The 20,292-nt window shown below is 40.0% G+C and overlaps 1 protein-coding gene and 1 pseudogene across 15 annotated transcripts in view; both read left to right on the top strand.

Moving 5' to 3' along the window:
- The window catches only part of FOXP1 (forkhead box P1), a 576,422-nt gene that overhangs the window by 510,461 nt on the left and 45,669 nt on the right, over positions 1-20,292 (top strand). For all 15 annotated transcript variants that reach the window (XM_032867389.1, XM_032867390.1, XM_032867391.1 and 12 more), the window contains one exon: positions 11,284-11,388. In XM_032867389.1, coding sequence (XP_032723280.1) covers positions 11,284-11,388 — 105 coding nt within the window. The remainder of the gene's footprint in view (positions 1-11,283; positions 11,389-20,292) is intronic.
- On the top strand, positions 7,463-7,718 carry LOC116873549 (annotated as a pseudogene).

The following is a 20,292-nucleotide window of genomic DNA, read 5'->3' as shown; positions in this document are numbered from 1 at the left end:
CTCATGGTTCTCAGCTAGTTTGTATCCTTATGTCACTCGTCTCCTCATCTCCAGCTTGTGCATCTGGTCCTCACTCTACACTTACGTGATTCTGCTGTTTCTGGAGTATAATTGCACTGGCTTCCATTCTGGAGAATGGAACAATATTCTGGAGGAAGGACTATGAAGAATTAGTATTGAACTTTTATTTATGTTTTTTGGTTTTCTTGGGTACCGTTGGTGCCTCTAACATATGGGCACATTGCACATAGACCTCATGAGTCACCAGTGCAAACACACTTGCATTGACATAATCAGAATGCCTGCCTAATGGTGTTAATAATTTTTGGATTAGTGGTCCCTATGTCTGTATTGACACAGTTGCTCACAGCCACTCTTTGGAAAGCATTCTGTTTTCTTAACGAGATCCCAGTGTTAATGCTGCCAGTGGTAAACTCTCATAAACTCAGGATGGCCCTTAGTGGCCCAGAAACAAAAGCTGGACTTCTGCCTTTTCCTTTTTTTTTTTCTCCCTTCCTTTTATTTATTCCTTCACTCATCACCATGTATACACAGACATTCTGCTTTTGTCATCACCCACTCGCTGTTTGTGATCAGTTGCTCTCAGATTCTCAAGCTCTCATTCTCTGCTCTATTGTCCCGCTGGGGCACATACTTCTGGCATCTGGGAACCAAGAAGGCATATTTTGCCCAGTAAGAGATGGGGCAGGCAATTGGGTGAAGTGGATGGTGAAGAAAGGAACTGCTGATCTCATGCCACCCAACCCTGGGTTCTTACCATTGGTAGAGCAGCACTTACTAGTCACATCTGCAGCCTGTAGATGAGAGCCTCTGAAGTCCCTTGTGATAGGTTTAAGTCCCAGAAGTAGTGGATGGAGTGCCCTCTGTGGGTTTTGTGTCCTAAGTCCAGGAAGACCCCGAGGCTCTTCCTTCCCCATTGAAAATTCAATTAAAAGGGCGTCTTCAGTGACTTGCTGCTGGTTCATTGTTTACTGAGGAAGTTAAGCCAGCTAGAGACTGAATCTCCTTGTAGAATACATCATGCACTTTGGGTTTCCCAAACCTCAGCCATCTGGGTTGACGTCCCATGACTGTGAACTTCACCATATCTACTTACAGTATGATTTATATTATTCTCTTGAAATCAAGTCATTTTTTTAAAATTAAAGTCAAATAGGCCTCATCCTAAGAAATGATACCAGTGAAATCAGAGGTTGGAGATACTCCATATGTTTTTAGCTAATATAAATTAAATCTGCCAGGTTTTTTTTTTTTGTTTATTTGTTTTTTAAACTCTGTATCCTTGCTTTAACGGACATTGTATGGGCCACTGTTGAGGGCAAGCGTGTCCTGTATCGGGATATTTTGGTCAGATTCCCTCTTCACTGAGGAGAGAGACCTTGACTGAATATGGTACTATGCCAGGTGGACTGCAACCCTGTTTCCACTGTATGTTGATCCTGGTTTCCTGGGAAAGCCCAGAACTACCATTTATCTTCCTAAAAACTTAATTCAAGATCTTAGGTACACATGCATCTTGTACTTCCAGGCTCCTAGGGTATGAACCAGACTTAGAGGACGCCTTAGGCACTTGTCGAGCTTGGGCACAGTGAAGTTCTGAGTTGTCAGGTTTACCAATTCATCTGTGTGTGCCAGGCTGTTCCTGATCCACGTAATACCCGGCAAACATCACTCTCAGATGAGATCACTCCCCATATTTGTGCTCATGTGAAATCGGTGTTTGGTCCACAGAAACAGGAAATTATCTTTTCGCTGTGCAAACCACCTCCAGTCTTACCTTTTCTATTACATTAAGTCTTAAAAAGCCTTTCCTATCATTCTTAGGTAACAGGGCCAGCTGGCTTTCTTTCTTTCTTTTTTTTTTTTTTTTTAATGAGCTTGCAGCTATTACTTGGTGAGGTTGCCCAGGGCCGCCCCTCTCCATATTTATCCATTTCTATCTTGTTATTCAACCCACAGTGAGTAGGGCACCCCCTGAGTGTCCCTTTAATAAAGCACAGTCATTTTTAGGTTAGATGCAGAGCAGGAAGCTCTCAAGGCACTCAGCACTCAGGCTGTGGTCTGTAACCCACCACCACGGGCATCACACATGAGCCACGGGCATCACACGTGAGCTTTGCGGGCAAGCACAGCCTTGCAGCCCAACCCAGAACTAAGTAGAATCTGCACGTTAAAAAGATCTCCCGACGATTCATATCCAGAATAAAATTTGGGAAGCATTACTCTGAGAGGAATAGTGAGAGAGGAAAGTTGTGTTTGCATACCCTTGGATACAAATACCATCTTTTAAGCCTGGACAGTAATGACTTTGAATCAATCTCCCACCATGTTGCATTTTGGCCATACCTGCATGTACCTGTTCACTACTTATTACTGAATATTTTGATTAAAAGTGAGTGACTTAAATAGATTGCAAGAAAATATAACACTGAGAAGTCATGAATCTGATGTCTTAGTCAGATTTTTTTTTTCTAGTACACATGTACATGAATTTGTAACTACAAGGGTGAGGATATCTGTATATCACTCACACTCACCCCACACACTGCTCTCATGGGCCACGCCATGAGGGCCGTTACAGAGAGGGAACCCTGTATATCTTATAGGATACTCTGCAATGCAAGGGGGGAGAACAAAATCAAAACCAAAACCCCTGGACCTAAGTTGTTAAAAGCTTTTACTTCAGATCTCAAGTTAGTTAAGGTAACCCTCACATCCCAAGCCACAATATTGAGAGCAGATAATAACAATAATCTCTATCATTGTTTAAAAGCACAAATCTGGCTCTTAATAGACTAATTCACAGTCACTCCAATTGCAAGTTTTACTCATGAATATCATATCACAAGGGAATGTGAAATCCTCTAATTAAACATGATTTGAAAAGCAGCAGAAAATTGAGATGATGAGCGTTCTGGGGAAGGAGAGTCAAGGATTCACCACATGAGAGCGTGGAAGAGAGAATGTGAGTGTGTGTGTGTATGTGTGTGTGTGCGTGCATACGTGCACACATGTATGTGTGTGTGTGTGTGTGTGTGTGTGTGTGTGTTCCTGTTGGTGGAGACTTCATCTTCACTCACTTCAGGCTGGACTCTCATAGGCTTTCCTTAGACACTCTTCTCTTTGTGGAAGGTGATGGAACTGACGGCGAGCGTACTTTCAGATAACCGATGAATAAACACATAGGATGGTGTATTTCTATAATGAGTGAAAAGCAAAATGAAGGCAGTATGCTAGAAATGTGACACCTGAGCCGTTTCCCAGCTTTCAATGGGAAATGAGAAGCCCGCCTGCTCCTTGAAGTGTTTTCAGTGAAAGTTAGAGGGAAAAGGTCATTTTTACAGAGCTCTCAGGAGCAAGGATGCTGTACTCACATCCTCATTTCCCCTGTTCCCACATATCATTTGTGCGTTGGTAGGCAGGTGTAAGACCTTTTCCTCCCGATACTGCAGGGTAACCCATGAAGAAACTTGACCTGTCACTTTAGTTTCTGCAAGAAACTTGGACTTCCCGCTGGTTTTGAGGAGATACCCAATAGTAGGAAAGACGTCAGAAGCATAAACTCTAAAATGGAACATTGTGGTGGAGATTTAAGTCATCATCTCTTTTGCTCTTGTTCCTCTGCATCGCTCTGTATTGTAAGGTCCACTCTGATGGAGTCCTAAAGCCAACCCACCTTGTTTGGTGTCCCTGAAATGGACTTATGGCTTATATCATAAACAGATCCGTTAGTTTGTGAACATTTAAAACCTCTAAAGTCACCGTGTCTTCTGATAGCACTTCATCACTAGAAATCGAGTTCATACTCCTCTCTTTCAACCTGAGAGATCCTGATCTGGCACTTACAGGGTCATTGAAAGTAAGATGTGGTAGCAAAGTAGAAGGCAGGGAAATCTAGGCTAAGAACTAAAAAGTGATGTCAGAGAGGGGGAGAAAGTGGGATCCTTTCTCTGTAAGTTGTCATTAAAGAACTAAACGTATAAAAGAAGAAGCTGTAAGAAGTGGCTTTCATTGATACTTGTGTGGTTATGGTCACAGTTTAGTGTAAAGCGTTTTTTAGTAGGTGGTCCTGAAACTGTGTCAAAAGAACACCTTTCTGGAACCCTGAGGTCTGTGGTTGTCACAGGTTTTGGCAAGGAGTGAGCAGTCCCTTGCCACCCAGCCAAAACTATGGGCTGTGATGGATCTGAGAGGGGAAGATTCTGTGACTGACTGCGTTATGGGGTGGACATAAGGAGTCACTTGCACATGGACGTGAAACCAAAGAATCGGAAAAAAGACCGGCGGGGAGAGACTTGAGCCGTAGGGAGGAACCGAGGCAGTTTGGCAGAGAACTGGTCTTCGTCATCAGTATCTTGGTGCCTGTCTTAGGGCTAGCGTTCTGTTAATGTTGGTTGGTTGAATGAAAGGCCGAATGGTGGGGGAAAAGGAGGGTGACCCATGGGCAAGAGAGAGACAGAACTGCTTGTAGGCATGCAAAGGAGGCAGGAAAGGTATTAGTTGTGCTTTCTGGTGTATTTGTAGGGGGTGGGGAATGGTTTAGAAGGGAACCGCTTCCTGCTTCACAGCAGCGGTAAGGACACCGTTAATCCTTATTGAAAGGCATAGACCTCCTTCATTCCTTTAACCAGTAATCACTGAACACCTCCTGCTTATTCATCTCATTATTAACAAGATGTGTCATTTTTGCCCTGTGCAGAATCCATGTGCAAAATGTAGCCAAAATCAATTTATGTTCAGTTAATTTTTGTATAAGATTTTATTTATTTGAGAGAGAGTATGGTAAGGGAAAGGGTGAGAGGGAGAAGCAGACTCCCCATAATGCTGAGAACCCGATGCGGGACTCGATCCCAGGACTCCAGGATCATGACCTGAACTGAAGGCAGTCCATTAACCAACTGAGCCACCCAGATGTGCTGTTCAATTGATTTTTGGCAAAGGCACCAAGACAGTTCATTTAGGTTAGAGCAGAATAATCTTTTTGTCAAATGCTGCTGGTGCAATATGCAAAATAATGAAGTTGGAACTCTTCCTCACACCATATACAAAAATGAGCTCAAAATGTATGCGAGAGCTAGCTCTCAGAAGAAAATACAGGAATAAATTTTCATTATGTTCAATTAGCCAGTGGGTTATTAGATATGACATCAGAATCACATGGAACCACAGGAAAAATACATACATTGGACTTTGTCAAAACTGGAGACTTGTGCTTCAGAGCACACCGTCAAGAAACTGAAAAGACAATCTACAAAATGGGAGTAAATATTTGTAGATCATACATCTGATAAGAAACTAACGTGCAGGATAAGTTAAAACTTGCTGTTCAACAGTAAAAAAGATAGCCCAATTTTTAAAAAGTGCTCAAAGAATTTGCATAGTCCTATCTCTAAAGAAGATATATACAGGGTTGGTAAGCACATGAAAAGACGCTTAACATCATTAAACATTAAATAATTATAAATAAGAAACACAAAAGGCACCACGTTTCATCTACCAAGGTGGCGAAAATAAAGACGTATAGCTAGCAAGTATGTAGAGAAATCGTAACCCTCAAACAATCCTGGTCAGAATTAAAGGTGGTGTAGCCGCTTTCAGAACTCTTCTGGCATTTCCTCAAAATGTTAACCGTAGACTTACCACATGACCTGCCAATTCTCCTTTTAGATATATACCCCAAAGAACTGAGAACATCAGTTCCATCATGTACATGGACATGCACTCTGGTACCACCACTGTTCACAGTAGCCAGAATGTGGAAACAGCCCCGATGTCCATCAGTGAATGAATGGATTTAAAAAATAAAAAAATTTAAAAAAAGTTTCTGTATACCCAGTGGAATACTATTCAGCTGTAAAAAAGAAAAGACATACTGATATGTCCTACAGTGAGGATGAACCTCCAAAACATTATTCTAAGTGGAAAAAGGCTGACACAAACACATCTTGCATGATGCTATTTATATGAAATGTCCAGAATAAGCATATGTCTAGAAACAGAAGGACTAGTGGTTAGAAGGAGCTGAAGGTTAGGAAGAGATGGGGAGTGATCATAAATGGGTAGGAGATTTCTTTTTGGTGTGATAGAAATATTCTAAAATTATATGTGATGTGGTTACCCAGCTTTAAACATATTCAAAACCATGGACTTATACATGTGCAAGAGTGAATCGTATGGTGTATGAATCTCTTAATAACACTTAAAAGGCAAAACGTATTCCACCTTTTTGAGTGATTGGAGAATGACCAACAGTCTTTCATAACTCAATTTGTGAAATAACATGCCAGTGAAATAACACACGATTTATAATTTGGGGTTAATTCGGGGGAAGCATGGGGGAAGGTAGCTATAGACCTGATGCACACAGATGGAGACTTTTGTTACAGATGAAATGAGGAATTTCCAGAGGAAGAAAACAGCACTCTTAGGGGAAAATGCACATCTTGGGGACGACTCCAAAGACAACCATGAGAACTTGGGTGAGGGCACAGGAAAAGCTGAGAGTGTGCCTTCAGAAGAAAGGAAAACTAACTGTCTTTAACTTGGCAGGAAAATGTCTTGGGGTACAGCATGGTGTCTGTTGACGTCATCTTCTTCAAAGTTTATTCTCCTCTTGGTTACACCAGAGAAGATTAACTTTATAGGATGCTGGTATACTTTGACATAAGAAGAATAAATTTCCCTTCTGTTACCTTTTGGCACATCCCTAAAGGCAGTCAGGATACAAATGTCTGTTCCGCTTTTCCGATGACACAGAAACGCTCCCATTCAGAACTACAGCTGGTATATCCCACAACATGACTAAAAGGCCAGAAGCAGGACTCAGCCACACGCACCATGGGCTCTGCTGTGCAGCTCTCAGGGCCAATGGCAGTCTCAATATGGAGTCCTGCGTACCACTTGATTTTTTCATGTGTGCCTGTATATGTTCATATTCGTACATATATAAGAAAAGAAATGACAATTGCACAGCAAAGCATTTCTGCAATGTACAACATAAAAACATCCAAAGTGATACAGTGGAAGTTGTTTCTTCATCACCCCTGACAATTATTAGGGTTCCTTCTGTGTTTGTCCAGACATATTTTATCTGGGCACCATCACCAGCCTGTTCCTTTTCCTTCCATAGTCAAGCACTTTTTCCCAGACAACTTTGTGTATTTAAAAGTATCCAATTATAGGGCTCCTGGGTGGCTCAGTGGGTTAAAGCCTCTGCCTTCAGCTCAGGTCATGATCCCAGGGTCCTGGGATCGAGCCCCACATCGGGCTCTCTGCTCAGCAAGGAACCTGCTTCCCCTTCTCTCTGTCTCTGCCTGCCTCTCTGCCTACTTGTGATCTCTGTCTGTCAAATAAATAAAATCTTAAAAAAAAAAAAGTATCCAATTATAGTCACTGGCCATGCAGATCAGGGCGGCCGGAGCCAGTGGTCCTGCACTCTGAGATGCATCAGAGCCTTATTAAAAATGTCTGGATCCCCTTGAAGCCCTGCTCACACCTAAGTTTACCAGGAGGTTTGGGTAGGAATGGGGTTGAATGGCTTCATCTTCTAGAAAATTAGGAGTGTGGGTAAAAAAAAGCAAATATTTCAGAGCTTTGAGTCCTACCCCTACTCGTGGTCATCATTAATCAGCTTTGCTTGGAATACACCTCGGGTGGAATGCCAGTCTGGCTGTGAATTGCACCAAGCACTCTTAGGTGGGAACGTGGACCATCCCTCGCTGTACACTTTAAGTGCCTTTTCCTTCAGGGCCTAAATAAATGCACCTGTGATATGCCAGAAATAAATGAAATCAAAGTATCCTATTATATATTAAACATGAAAAACAAGTAACAGTAGTGTCTATAGTTTCCATTTTTGTAAACTAGTAATACATTAGAAGAAAAATGTAGCACTGTAACATACCAGCCGTTAACAGTGTTACCCAGGGTGAGGTTATTAGGTACGGGATAGGGGTGGTGTGGCGTGAGGAATGGACTTTCTTCAGTAACCAGCTCAGAGTTATGTGAACTTACTAAAATAAGAGCATATCTTAATTCCATAAGAAATAAATACTATTTTAATGTACACTTAAGCTTTTAGGTGGTCTGCTGAGTATGGAACTATGTATGTGTGTGGGAGGACTTTGTTTCTTTAGCTTTCAGTTGTCTTTCTAAGGCCTTACTGAACTGTCCTCTGTTCTTACTTGGAAATAAGTCTATACCAAGTTGATTAAAAAAAAAAAAACAACACTCTTAGAGCAGAGTGGTTTTTAGTCAAGCCACAGGGCCTTCACAAGTAAGTTAACCAAAAAGCAGAGAGATTGGGGGGGACGGGGGAAGGGATGGCAGAGTCCATGTTAAATCATGTAGATTTTATGTTGAGTCTTAAATCCCTCTAGGTTTCCTTTCATACTTTTCAGAATACTCTGCAGTTGACAACACCACCACCACCACCAACAAAATACAATTAGAATAACCATCTGCAGTTTTTAACTAGTGATACTAATTTTGTATCCTAACTAGTTGAGGCATTTGGTTTCCAACTTAAGGGATCACACAAAGTATATATAATGGTTAAGAATGTACTGGGCACTGAGCATCTCTCGAGAGCTACTTGAGGGAATAGTCGTAGTGAATTTAAAAAAGTAGTACTCACCTACGGATTCATCCTATTTCTCTGAATGTGTCTTGTAAAAATCAGTTATAAGCTGGAATATTTCACCTGGTAAAATTTTATTTTTAATGTTATTCATAAACATATGAAACATGAAGGGACTCTCAGTGTCCAAAATGGGTAGTTAGACAAATTTTGGTATGTAACTAGGCCCATGATAATTTATCATGGGCTGCTAGCTTCAGTAAATAAAGTTTTGAAGACAGTTGATAGCATGAGAAATTATGTATTTATTTATTTTTTAAAGATTATTTATTTATTTGATAGAGATCACAAGTAGGCAGAGAGGCAGGCAGAGAGAGGAAGGGAAACAGACTCTCTGCTGAGCAGGAGCCCAGAGGCGGGGCTTGATCCCAGGACTCTGGGATCATGACCTGAGCTGAAGGCAGAGGCATTAACCCACTGAGCTACCCAGGTGCCCCGAGAAATTATTTAATAACAAAATTATATTAAATATAAAAGGATGATTTAAATCTTCACACCTTAATTTGTCAAAAGTGGGTATTGTATATTTATATATATATATATATATATATATAAATGAGTTGGTAAAGAAAATAATGATTTAGGTTTTTTTTTTCCTTTTTTCTAAGCTATTGGTAGGAATAGTTTTTAAATGATTTCCTTCCCATAGAATAGCTGAGAATTCGAGTCCTTAGAAGGATTCTCTGATTTCAAATATTGTCCATAATTTTTGAAATTCTGTTTTGGTACCATATCTGTTTATTCCAGTGTTACTGAGATGTAACTGACATATGGCATGTGTAAGTTGTACAGCATAATGACGTGATTGACTTGATTTACTTGTGTCATGACCATGAACCAAAATAGTTTCACTAGTATCCATCATCTTATGTAATTGATTTTAGTCTTTAAAAAAATCCAAAGATGGGGGTGCCTGGGTAGCTCAGTGGGTTAAAGCCTCTGCCTTTGGCTCTGGTCATGATCTCAGGGTCCTGGGATAAACCCCTGCATTGGGCTCTCCGCTCAGCGGGGAGCCTGCTTCCTCCTCTCTCTCTCTCTCTCTGTTTGCCTCTCTGCCTACTTGTGATCTCTGTCAAATAAATAAACAAAAAAAATTTTTAAAAATCCAAAGATGAACTTGGGTTGGCAGTAATTCTTTTGGTCCAATGGACTTCTGCTGTCTTCACTGCTTAGAGAGCAGCCTTTTGTCATTGGGCTTTATAAGTTCCACTACAGAGCCACCTTCATTCACTAATCTTAGTCTTTTCTCACATGAGGGACATCTTTATGAGTTAGACTTCTGTAAATTTTTTCTGGTTCCCAGATGTATTTTCTATTTTAAGGCAGAGAAGCTTGTCATTATTTTCAAGTGATATTAAATTTCCAGTGTAATTATTTAAAAGCCAGAGAGAGACCTATTGATCCCTGATAAGGTATAGTTCTGTGCGCACGTGTGTTTACTCCTACTGCTCCTTAGTTTAACTGTTCATAATATGCCCACCGTGGATTCATTATGTTATAAGTCAGGGACAAGTGGCATTTGTGTATGTCCGCTCTGTGAGTGTGAATCGATAGATGATAGATGAATGCACATCCTGGTGGTAATATAAAATAGAAGCCGTGCATGTGTGTGTGTGTGTGTGTGTGTGTGTGTGTGGTCATGATTGAAGTTCAAAGTCATGGAGAGGCAGTGGAGTAAGTTGCAAGACAGCCCTTTCCTTGAAGGGATTGTGCTTGAGTACGAAACAGAACTCTCTGTGTTCGTTTTACACTTCTATTTGATGGAATCTAAGGTTATGGAAATGAGTATAAAAATAATTTGTCTGAAAGAAGTCTGGATGCAGAAATCTAATAGAGAAAATATTTGAGAATATGGTTCCTCAGCGAGTACAACAGATATACTTCCCCGAGCACCACATGGCGTGGATCAAAGCATCCCATGACTTGGATCCTTGTGGTCAAATCATTATGTATTGATTGGAACCCCACTGGAGGATTAACCCCTCGTGTTCATGCTAAGTTTTTTCTCACTCTTGGTGTCTGTAATTTTAGGGATATAATCTTTTTGCTGTTATCAGTATCTTTTTAAAGCTAATCATTTGCTTGGATATATTTGTGTTTCTAAATTATTTTATTCTAAATTATTTAATTTCTCTATTCTTTGCTAGATAAAATTAATTTATGAAAAGATCATACAATTATGTGAAAGCAGTTTTCTGGTGGAGAGGAGGAAGAAAATGTATAATACTCTGGGTAGAAAACAGCAAGAGAATCTCAAAATCAAGTACAGACTTTTATCATTTTCATTATGTAGATTAAATGATAAATTCTAGCTTTTTAAAGAATCCTTCACAGTCTGAGTAGAGAGCTTTGCCTCTAACAAAAGCCTGTCAAACACTTTTCATATATGGTGGTTACATTTCTAACATTGGACTATTCACATCTTGGAATTTAACTCTTGCTTTCAAAGAACAATTCAGAATTAATTAGTAAATTCATGGGGGAAAAGAAACCCTCGATTCCTCCATGTCCACTTTCAGCCATGTGGGTTCTTCTTGCCTTTTAAGTCTGATGGGATCGTTCTTGGCAACATATTCATTCTCTTGTCCTTTTGTGTGTGTGTGTGTGTGTGTTTTTTTTTTCAGTTTGTCCCATGAGGAGCACCCCCATAGCCATCCTCTCTATGGACATGGTGTATGCAAGTGGCCAGGCTGTGAAGCAGTGTGCGAAGATTTCCAATCATTTCTAAAGTAAGAATGATTTTATATTGCTTTTTTCTTTTACATAGCCATCACCTCCCACTGTTCATGCTTTTTCTCATAAAATGCCTTTTTGATGGAGGGTTTCATACCACCATTTTGAGAATGGACTCTAAATCATAAGGTCTAGCACATTGTCATAGGAGTAGTTACAGAATCTGTGGAGGGTTGATTGTAAAGGGCAAAGGAGGTATAACCAAGGATAGTTTTGATGCTCTTCGTGCGAGTCTGTGTTTACCCGTTTTCTCAGAATGATAGTGATTAAATAAAAATTCTCCCAGTATTAAATTAGCAATAATTTATTTTTCACTTTTATTCATGTGTCTGCATACTGAATCACTGACCTACTAACTCTAATTTTTTAGAACTGCTATCAGTGACTGGCTAGTTGTAGCTTGGTGATTGGTCCTCTTTATTTTTCTGCAAATGACTTTACACACTTAAGAAATAGGTGCCTTATGCTTTTGAAATAAATTTCCTTTTGTAAAAAAAAAAAAAAAAGAAAGAAAGAAAGAAAAGAAAAGAAAGAAAGAAATGGGTGCCAAGGAAATGCTACCACCTTGCTTCTTACCTTTCCATGTTGGCGTTCACTTTAGTTCAGATTCATGTCCTTATGGTGAGAATGGAGTAACTTTAATTTCTCCAGTTACAGTAGGACTGAAAACTTGGGTTGTTCCATTTGAATCTGTAACACTGTTAAAGTGTCTCTGGAAATAAATGATACATGAATCTTCTCCTAATTGAAATGAAAGGCTTCTGCACTACATCTTACTATTTCCCTTCCCTACAGTGACCTTGTCCTTTAATAAAATGTAGACTAAACTGCCCTGTGTTATGGACACCCTCATAGATTTATTGATAGTATCACTGAATCACTGACATACCAAATATAATAATACATTGTGTTCAGCATATTTACCGATCATGCCGTAATCCGGTATACGCACACGTATCCGTCCTCTATATCTGGCTTCATGATAGCTTACAAATTTGGTATTTGGGGATCTTTCCTTCTGTCTTTTCTGTCTTATTCAAGCCTCTAAAACTAGAAGCAGGCAGATTTATGTGCAGTTTTCTGGTTCTGTGCAGTCTTTATATTGTTAAAACAATCTCTATATTTAACTTTATGGACCTGGATACAAATCTTATAAACCTGCCATTGAAAGTACATCCAGTGTTACCTGAAGGGGGCCTTGGTGAATATCATTTTTTAATTAAGGAAGCCTGTGAATCTATGTCAGAGCTTCCCAACTATAACATTTTACTTGAAAAGCATGGGGGGTGGTCCTTAGAAACTTAAGTACTTAAAAATTTTTTTTAAAAAGGAGATGCCTGAAATTTGTTTTAAATATCAACAATCAAGATCAGTAAGCAAAAGCCCTTCACAATTCTTGTGATTCAAGTTACTGTTATTGGGCTTTGTTCTCTCATAAATCACTCACTATAAATCATTGTTTTGTTATTACCTAATTGTATTTAGAGAATGAAAGAAAAAGACCTCAGCAGAAGCCACTTTCAAATTCTGACTTCACCTTCTTCACCAGTGCTAGCTTTGAGAAATGCATGGGTGCTAATTTCGCTCATCTTTAGAACGGCTGATAACCATCTGTAAATAAGATTTATTTTCATAAAGTCTCTAGAAATATACAATTGCTATGAATATTCTCAGTGTATCTGTTTCTGAGTCACAAGGGAAAGGGGCAGTTTTCCAATATGATCCATTTTTAAAATGTTGTTTATTACCAAAGTATTTCCACCCTCATCCTCAAATCCAAAGTCCATTATGTAAATGGACAATTAGGTGATATCTATAGATAGAAAGAGATAGATATATACATATATATATAATGTATATGTGTTTTATATATAATTTTATTATATAATATATATTTATTACATGTAATATTACATATATTACATATATAATCTTTTTTTTTTTCTTCTCTGCCTCCACCATGAGATAGTAAACTTTCAAACCACACCTCATACTAAAGAAGAGAACCTAAAGATCATCAGAATTGGGACCTAGAGTAATTCCTTTTTTTTAAAAAAAAAACCCTTTTAAGGATAGTAGAGGAGTCTGGCTCTTTATAGGAAACCACCTCTAAATTATATATTGCGGTTTTGCTCATGAAATGACATGTTTTCAGTTCGCATTTGCTCAGTGGAATTGGAATGCCCACTGTGAACCTGCACCTGTTGCTTGTTGATTTCCTGGGACTTAGTTGTGGACTTGTATTTGTTAGAAGACTTCTGTTCGCACGCTACAGAAGCCTGACGTAAATTGGCTTAACCCTCATCCTTTCCCCCCACTCAAAAAAATCGGGGGGATTTTCCCCTAAAATATTAGGGAATTATCATTCCCTAATGATAATTGACTCTTGTTACTGGGACATCCGTGGCTGCATTCAGATCCTTCAGCGGTGTTACCGGAGAATTGGTTCTGTGTCTTTTAGCTCAGTTTTCTTCTGCGTTGCCGTCGTTCTTAGGATCGTTCCAAGTAGAGCTAAGGAGGACGATGCCATGCCGTTAAGTTTATTCGTCTCAGAGCGCATCTCTTTCCTCCGTAGTTCCAGCAGCAGTCCTGAGCAGACTCTCCTTGACCCAGATTGAGTCACGTGTTCCAGCTTTGAGCCCGCCACAGTGATGTAGCCCGGCTCCCATCAGATGCGCACCTCCAGAGCAGACAGGGAAGTGTTAACCCCCATGAACCACGTGGGGGCTAGGGAGGAGGGACTTGGTCCCTGAGTGCAAGAAAGGAGTACGTAAATCAGCAAAGGGAGAGTAAATTCTGAAGAGGAAAAAACAAAACGAAACAAAAAACTCTGGAACTCACTGTTCTCTTACTGCTTTCCTTCTTTCCACATCAGTTGGCTGTATATTCCTCTCCAGCATGATTTTAGTTCTTGGAAATTCAGACTTGTCTTCAGGTTTCCATGTCTTGCTTAATGTAGTGGAAAATAAGTTCGTCTTCTCGCAGACTCACTTCTCCCCCATCTGTGTGCCGTCTAAAGCGGAATCACCCTGGCTTTAGTGAAACCAACTTTGCTTTCCATTGATCTGGTCTGGAAGAGCTACTGTATTTCGTGTGGGTCAAAGAGAAACCACGTGGCCTCTGACTCACGTCCCCGTGGAGTCACTGTTATTGGGAAGTGATGTTTTAAGCATTTCTTCTCCACCTGTGCAAGAGTGTAGATCCTGGAAGCACACCTTTCTTGGGTTAACTCTTTTTTTCCATTATCCCTCCCTAGAGGTGTTTTCTCATGGTTTCGGCAGGTTGATAACCAGCAGCGTTTGGCTTCTCTGAGGCACTCTTATTAACAAAATGTAGCATTGCTCAGACCTTGACTTAGTTGTGGCTTTCTAGTTTTGTTTTTTTGTTTTTTTGGTTTTTTTCAACCTATCTCCTGGTCCCCTGATTCTATACTCCCTTAGTAAGGGTTTATAATTAAACATCTGTACAGCAGGGACAGTTCCAAGTACTTCCCACATGCTGTTGACCCCAAACACAGATTTGTTGCAGAGATCCACTTACATGCAAATTCTTTTTCCCCAATAAATATAGTATTTTTATAAATATATTTCCTTTCCTTATGATTTTCTTAGTATTTTCTGTTATAGCTTACTTTATTGGAAGACACTATATAATACATACAATATATATAAATATGTGTTAATTGACTTTTTATGCTGTTGGTCAGGCCTCCTGTGAACAGTAGGATACTAGTAAAGTTTTTGGGGAGTCAGAATTACAGATTTTTGCTCGCTGAGGGGGTCAGTGTTCCTAACTCCCACCTTTTTCAAGGGGGTCAACTGTATAACTCATTTAGTCCTTACGCCACCCTGATAATTAAGGTTTTACTCTCAACCTACAGATAAGGAAACTGACACAGAGGGGTTAAGTGATTTTCCCCAGCGTCACACAGCTAATGAGAGGTGGAGTCAGGATCCAAACCCAAGCTGTCTGCCTTTGTAATGCTTGCTCTTAACTGCTATGCAATACTGCCTGGTTTAGAAGCGGTGCAGTTTATTAACTGTATCCTTTCAACTTAAGGCAGTAGGTGTAGAAAAAGCTTTGAAGCAAAGGCAGATTGGGTGGTGAAGCCACTTTGTATTAGTGTGTTCAGTGAACTAGTTACACAGCATCTCTGAGCACCAATATCCACCCACATAATTTGGGACAATAATCTTAGTACCCCACCTCTCAGGCTTGTTGGAATTAAGAGACACATCATGTAAAGTGCCTGACCAGGCACTCTTTAAAAATATATTAGTACTTCTTATTTATTCACTTAAGTATATTTTTAAAGGAGGAATAATTTTATTTAAGTATATTTTTAAGTATATTTTTAAAGGAGGAATAATTTTAGAAATCCAAATGTTTCTAAGGGCGCCTTGGTGGCTCAGGTTGTTAAGCGTCTGCCTTTGGCTCAGGTTGCGATCTCAGGATTCTGGGATCGAGCCCTGCATGAGGCTCTCTGTTCAGCGGGGGGCCTGCCTCCCTGTGTCTTCCGCACCCGGTCCCCGCACCTCTCCACCTACTTGTGATCTCTCTCTCTGTCAAACAAATAAATAAAATCTTTAAAAATTAAAAAAAAAGAAATCCAAATATTTCTGACCATTAGGGAAGGTATCATGACACTGCAGAGCATTCATCTGTCACAAGAGACTGATCTTTAATATAATTTTTTAACCATAAAGTTCTTGTCAAAAGTCCCACACAGTCAAATGTGATTGTGGGGCGGGGGGGCGGGGACACAGAATGGCAGGCTTTTTCTGTAAGGGATCAGACAGTAAATACGCTGGGTTTCACAGCTCCTCACCTCTGCCATTGTAGGCATAAAAGCAGCCATAGGACCAGATGTAAGGAATGGGCATTTAGATTGCTGACCTCTGACCCAGGGTAAAGTTTTTTGGTGTCATAACCTTCATAGCTGGGAAATCTTTCTGCGTTTCTGTGGCCGTTGCTGTTCTGGGTTATTGCAGTCTAGGTTTACAGGACCCTTAGGTTTATTCATATTTTGGGGAAACATCCACATATGCCTTGCCCTGTTACTTCATTTACCAGTATTTTTTTTTTTTTTTAATACTTAGATGGGCTTGGGTTTCTCCACCTGGTTTTTAGGGCTCAGTATGAAAGGGCAAAGTGACTTTGCTCTGTAACTGTTCCCTGACCACCTTCTGCTCAGGCTTGTGAGATGTAACTTTTTAGAGAGGCCAAGATTAGTTATTCAGGATAAAAATCCCATCTGACAGTATAATGCCAGTGTTCACAGAGAGAGAGGTTACGGGAAGGGAGGGGAGACTCATGGGTCTAAAAATGAGGCATATTCTTTTTTCCCTCCTGAGAGCAAAATATCATAACTGTTGGTAAATCAAAACCAGAGATTTGACACTTTTCTGTGATCATTCTGCAGTGTTTGTTCCCAAGGTGAGGTATACCACAGGGCCCTTGATTTCAAAGATAAATACTGTACAAATAACCATCCTGTTGTCTTTCCCCCACAGCCAACAGAGGCAGGCTTTATCAGAATCAGCAGATACCCAGTCTATTGTACGCATTTATTTTCCTGTTTCTTCTCAAAACAAGTTGCAGTTTTCGTGTTGATTTTTTTTTTTTGTTAACCCATCAGCTATGAGTTATCATGTGACTGTTGGATTTGTTACCGCTAACGGATACCAGCAGGTGCCCATGCTAATTTTAATGAACTCCTCTAGCCCTGCCTTGCTTGGAGTCCTCCGATAACGGCAATACAAAAACAAGCCCAATCCAATCCAGATAGGTGGAGCTCCCTGTGTTCCTCCAATCTCTCCCCACTTGGATCGGGTTGTTTCTTTTCAAACCTGGTTGAAGACACAGCCATTCCCTGGGGAAACACGGATTTATAATTCTTCCCCCTTTTCTTTTCAAAAAGGGCTCCTACAGTTTGCTGAGAGAGTGGAGGAGCGGATTTGAAGGTTGAATCATGACCGCATTTCCCTGTTTCTAACTGAGAATGTAAAATCAGACCCAGACCCGTAGCTTCACAAATACCAGGTAGTCTCACGTGCTTGGGAAGAATTTCTCTCTTTCCCCGAGTTTTTCTTCCAGATGGTCATTTGTGTCACATCTCAGAAGAGCGTAATGCGCATCCTTGCTTGGTTTCCATTTGAAAGGAATTCTTGTTTTTGTTTTATTTTTATTTTGGAGCTGTTTGTCTTGGAGAAGAGCACCACAGACAACAAACCATTCCTTTGCGTGTTGGACAGATGTATATTATTTATTAAAATAAATGTTCTACATGCTCTAATAGGCTAGGAGAAGAAAAGGTGAAGGAAAATGCCCAGGGCCGGAACTTTGACCCTTTCATAAAAGGTCGACAACTGCAGGCAGTTGAGGTCATTTCATCGGCCATTTGCTTTAAAAAAAAAAAAAAAAAAAAAATTTTTTTTTTTCCTGTGAATTTTACTTCTCAAAACTGTGAAGAGTTTTATGTGAAAGAAACTACTAAGTGCGCTCTGTAATGTTTTCACAAGTGTTTTTATCATGGTAACATCTTGTTTACTTTAGTTCCCGGCCTAAAACTACTTGGAACATGTTAAGAAAACATCTCGAGAAAGCCTCCACAAAGAGGCCTTTGTTTAACAACCACGGAGAGGCTGCAAGGATCACAAAGGTGTTAACTTTCCGCCCCTTAAGCACTTCCACATGAAGTTGCAGCAACCATGTTTGTGGTTTTGGAAAAACAAAGTGTATGTTAAAGAAACCAGGTATATGCTAATACATGTCGAAGGAGGCCGGATATCATAAATTGTTTCAAACCATTTGTGGCTCTCGGTTTGCACGCCTGAAAGTTCTGCAGTGAAATTGCCTCCAGTTCGCGCAGGAGGCTTGAGCACATGTAGAGGGAGTAGCAGGCTTGAAAGTGGGTGTCTGCAAATCTAAGCCCAGCGCAGCCCCACCATTGAAATTTCCAGAATATGGGGATGACACTGGTCCCCTGCAGCCCCCCCCCCCCCCCCCCCGCAAGTGACAAGTGTTGGAGTATCACAAGGTGAGCTCAGGGTTTTGGGATGAATTTGACTTTTACTCTGATCGTGCATTTTTGCCTTGCTTTAGAAAAATTAAGAAGTGGTTGCTACCAGAACTCGTCCCCTCCCCCTTAAAAAGTCTGCCCTTTCACCTTTCTGACATTGTTTGGGAGTTCAGGACCTTTCCAAGTACTCAGAGAGGTCAGAGTGGCCTAAATACCACAGTGCCCTCTAGTGATCTATAGAATATTGGATAGAAAAGTTTAGACAAATTTGCCGAAGATAACAGGCCCCTTGCCACCACTTTGCTCAAAAAAAGAAAGAAGCAAATAGCCTTTGAACCCATTTTTTTCCAGCAAACAGACTTTAGTCAGAAATGCAAATGAAATTTAATTTTTCCTTGTAGACTTTGGAAGCTTTAGACAAATTCTCTAAAGTCTATCTTGCAGTTAATTCTGCGTATAACTGAGTGTGTGTATACAGTACCTTGTACCACTCGAGATACATTGTTGTGTGTTCTTCTCTTTCAAGAGCCATTAGTTACATACTTCACGTGATCATTTCCGGCGTGTAATTAGAAGGCATTACTTAAAAGACAGGGATCATCTTTGCTCCATACTTTTATTGACACTGTCTACCATATTATGGCCATGTCTAAATGGTAAAATTTATTATTAGCAGCAGTGTCACAAAAGTCTGAGACAGCGATTTTCCTTTCAATAAAAGTAGTTAAAAACCTTTTAGAAAATCCATAATTTTGATTGCTGGTACTTCATAAATGTATAACTGGTACTTTTTAGCTGTCTCTTTAGGGAAAAATGAGTTTTATCACCTGCAGTACCTGGGTTAATGAAATTGTGTGTTGGAATTTCGCCAGGATGAAAGATGAGATCATTCCAAGACACTAATATTGGCAACAGGTCTCATAAAAAGCTCTGACTCTTGAGTGAAGTATCATTAGATTTTTTTTTATTATTATTATTTTATTTAAATTGAGGGATTAAGTTAGTTGTCCTTTTCAAAGTTTCTGTGCTAGTGAGATTCTCACTTGGCATCGCATTCAAAACCCAGTGACCTAAAAACCTGCACAGAGCCAAGAGAAACAGAGAAATGTCCATCAGTGCCTAGTAGAAGAATTTCCTTGCTTCGAATTTCAGCTCCAGTTCCTGTTCAGCCCTTTACAAATCACGACTCCCAGCTCAAATTTGAAATAATGCTGCCTTTTTCCCCCGTGTTCCTCCTGTGTTTGATTGTTTGTGGATATTAGCTGTCCAGGAAATCCCATACTTACAGATATAAATCCAGAATGATCTTGTTTTTCCGCAGCCAGCCCAGGATGTATTAGGCAGTTATGATGATTTGTTAATTTTTGTGACCTGTATTTATTTTATGTGCACTGTATACTTTGAGGGTGGAATCAGCTGTTGAAATAGTCTCGTCTCTCACACACACAGAAAGGAAGCACTCTACTTTTCCTCTTCTGCTTTGGGTTTTCTGGCTTTATTTTTGGAAGGTTTTTTTAATCTCTTAGTGTCTGTTCCGTATACGCTTCTTCCGTATGGCGATAAACAAGAGCTATATTGTGCCTCATACACTTAAACTCAGCCCTGTCGAGGGCGGGTCTTTGGCGATGTGTGAACAGGGCCCCATTCCTTCCAAATGCGTTTTGCATCCATAACAGGTCTTGACTGTGTGATTCTGTCCTCATTTTTGCAGTGATGCACATTTTCCCCAAATAATATATTAATCCTCAGATTTAATATGTGTTTAGGTAGAATTCTGCTTATAATAGATAAGGAAATTACATTATAGTCTTGTAGAAGAATAAAAATCACAGAGGGTAGCATGATTTTTTTCACTCTTCCAGCCACCACCTACTCTCAT

Source organism: Lontra canadensis, unplaced genomic scaffold (assembly GCF_010015895.1).
Source record: "Lontra canadensis isolate GAN:19392208 unplaced genomic scaffold, GSC_riverotter_1.0 scaffold34, whole genome shotgun sequence".
NCBI lineage: Eukaryota > Metazoa > Chordata > Mammalia > Carnivora > Mustelidae > Lontra > Lontra canadensis.
The sequence above is the reverse complement of the archived record's forward strand: the minus strand, read 5'-3'. Positions and strand labels throughout refer to the sequence as shown.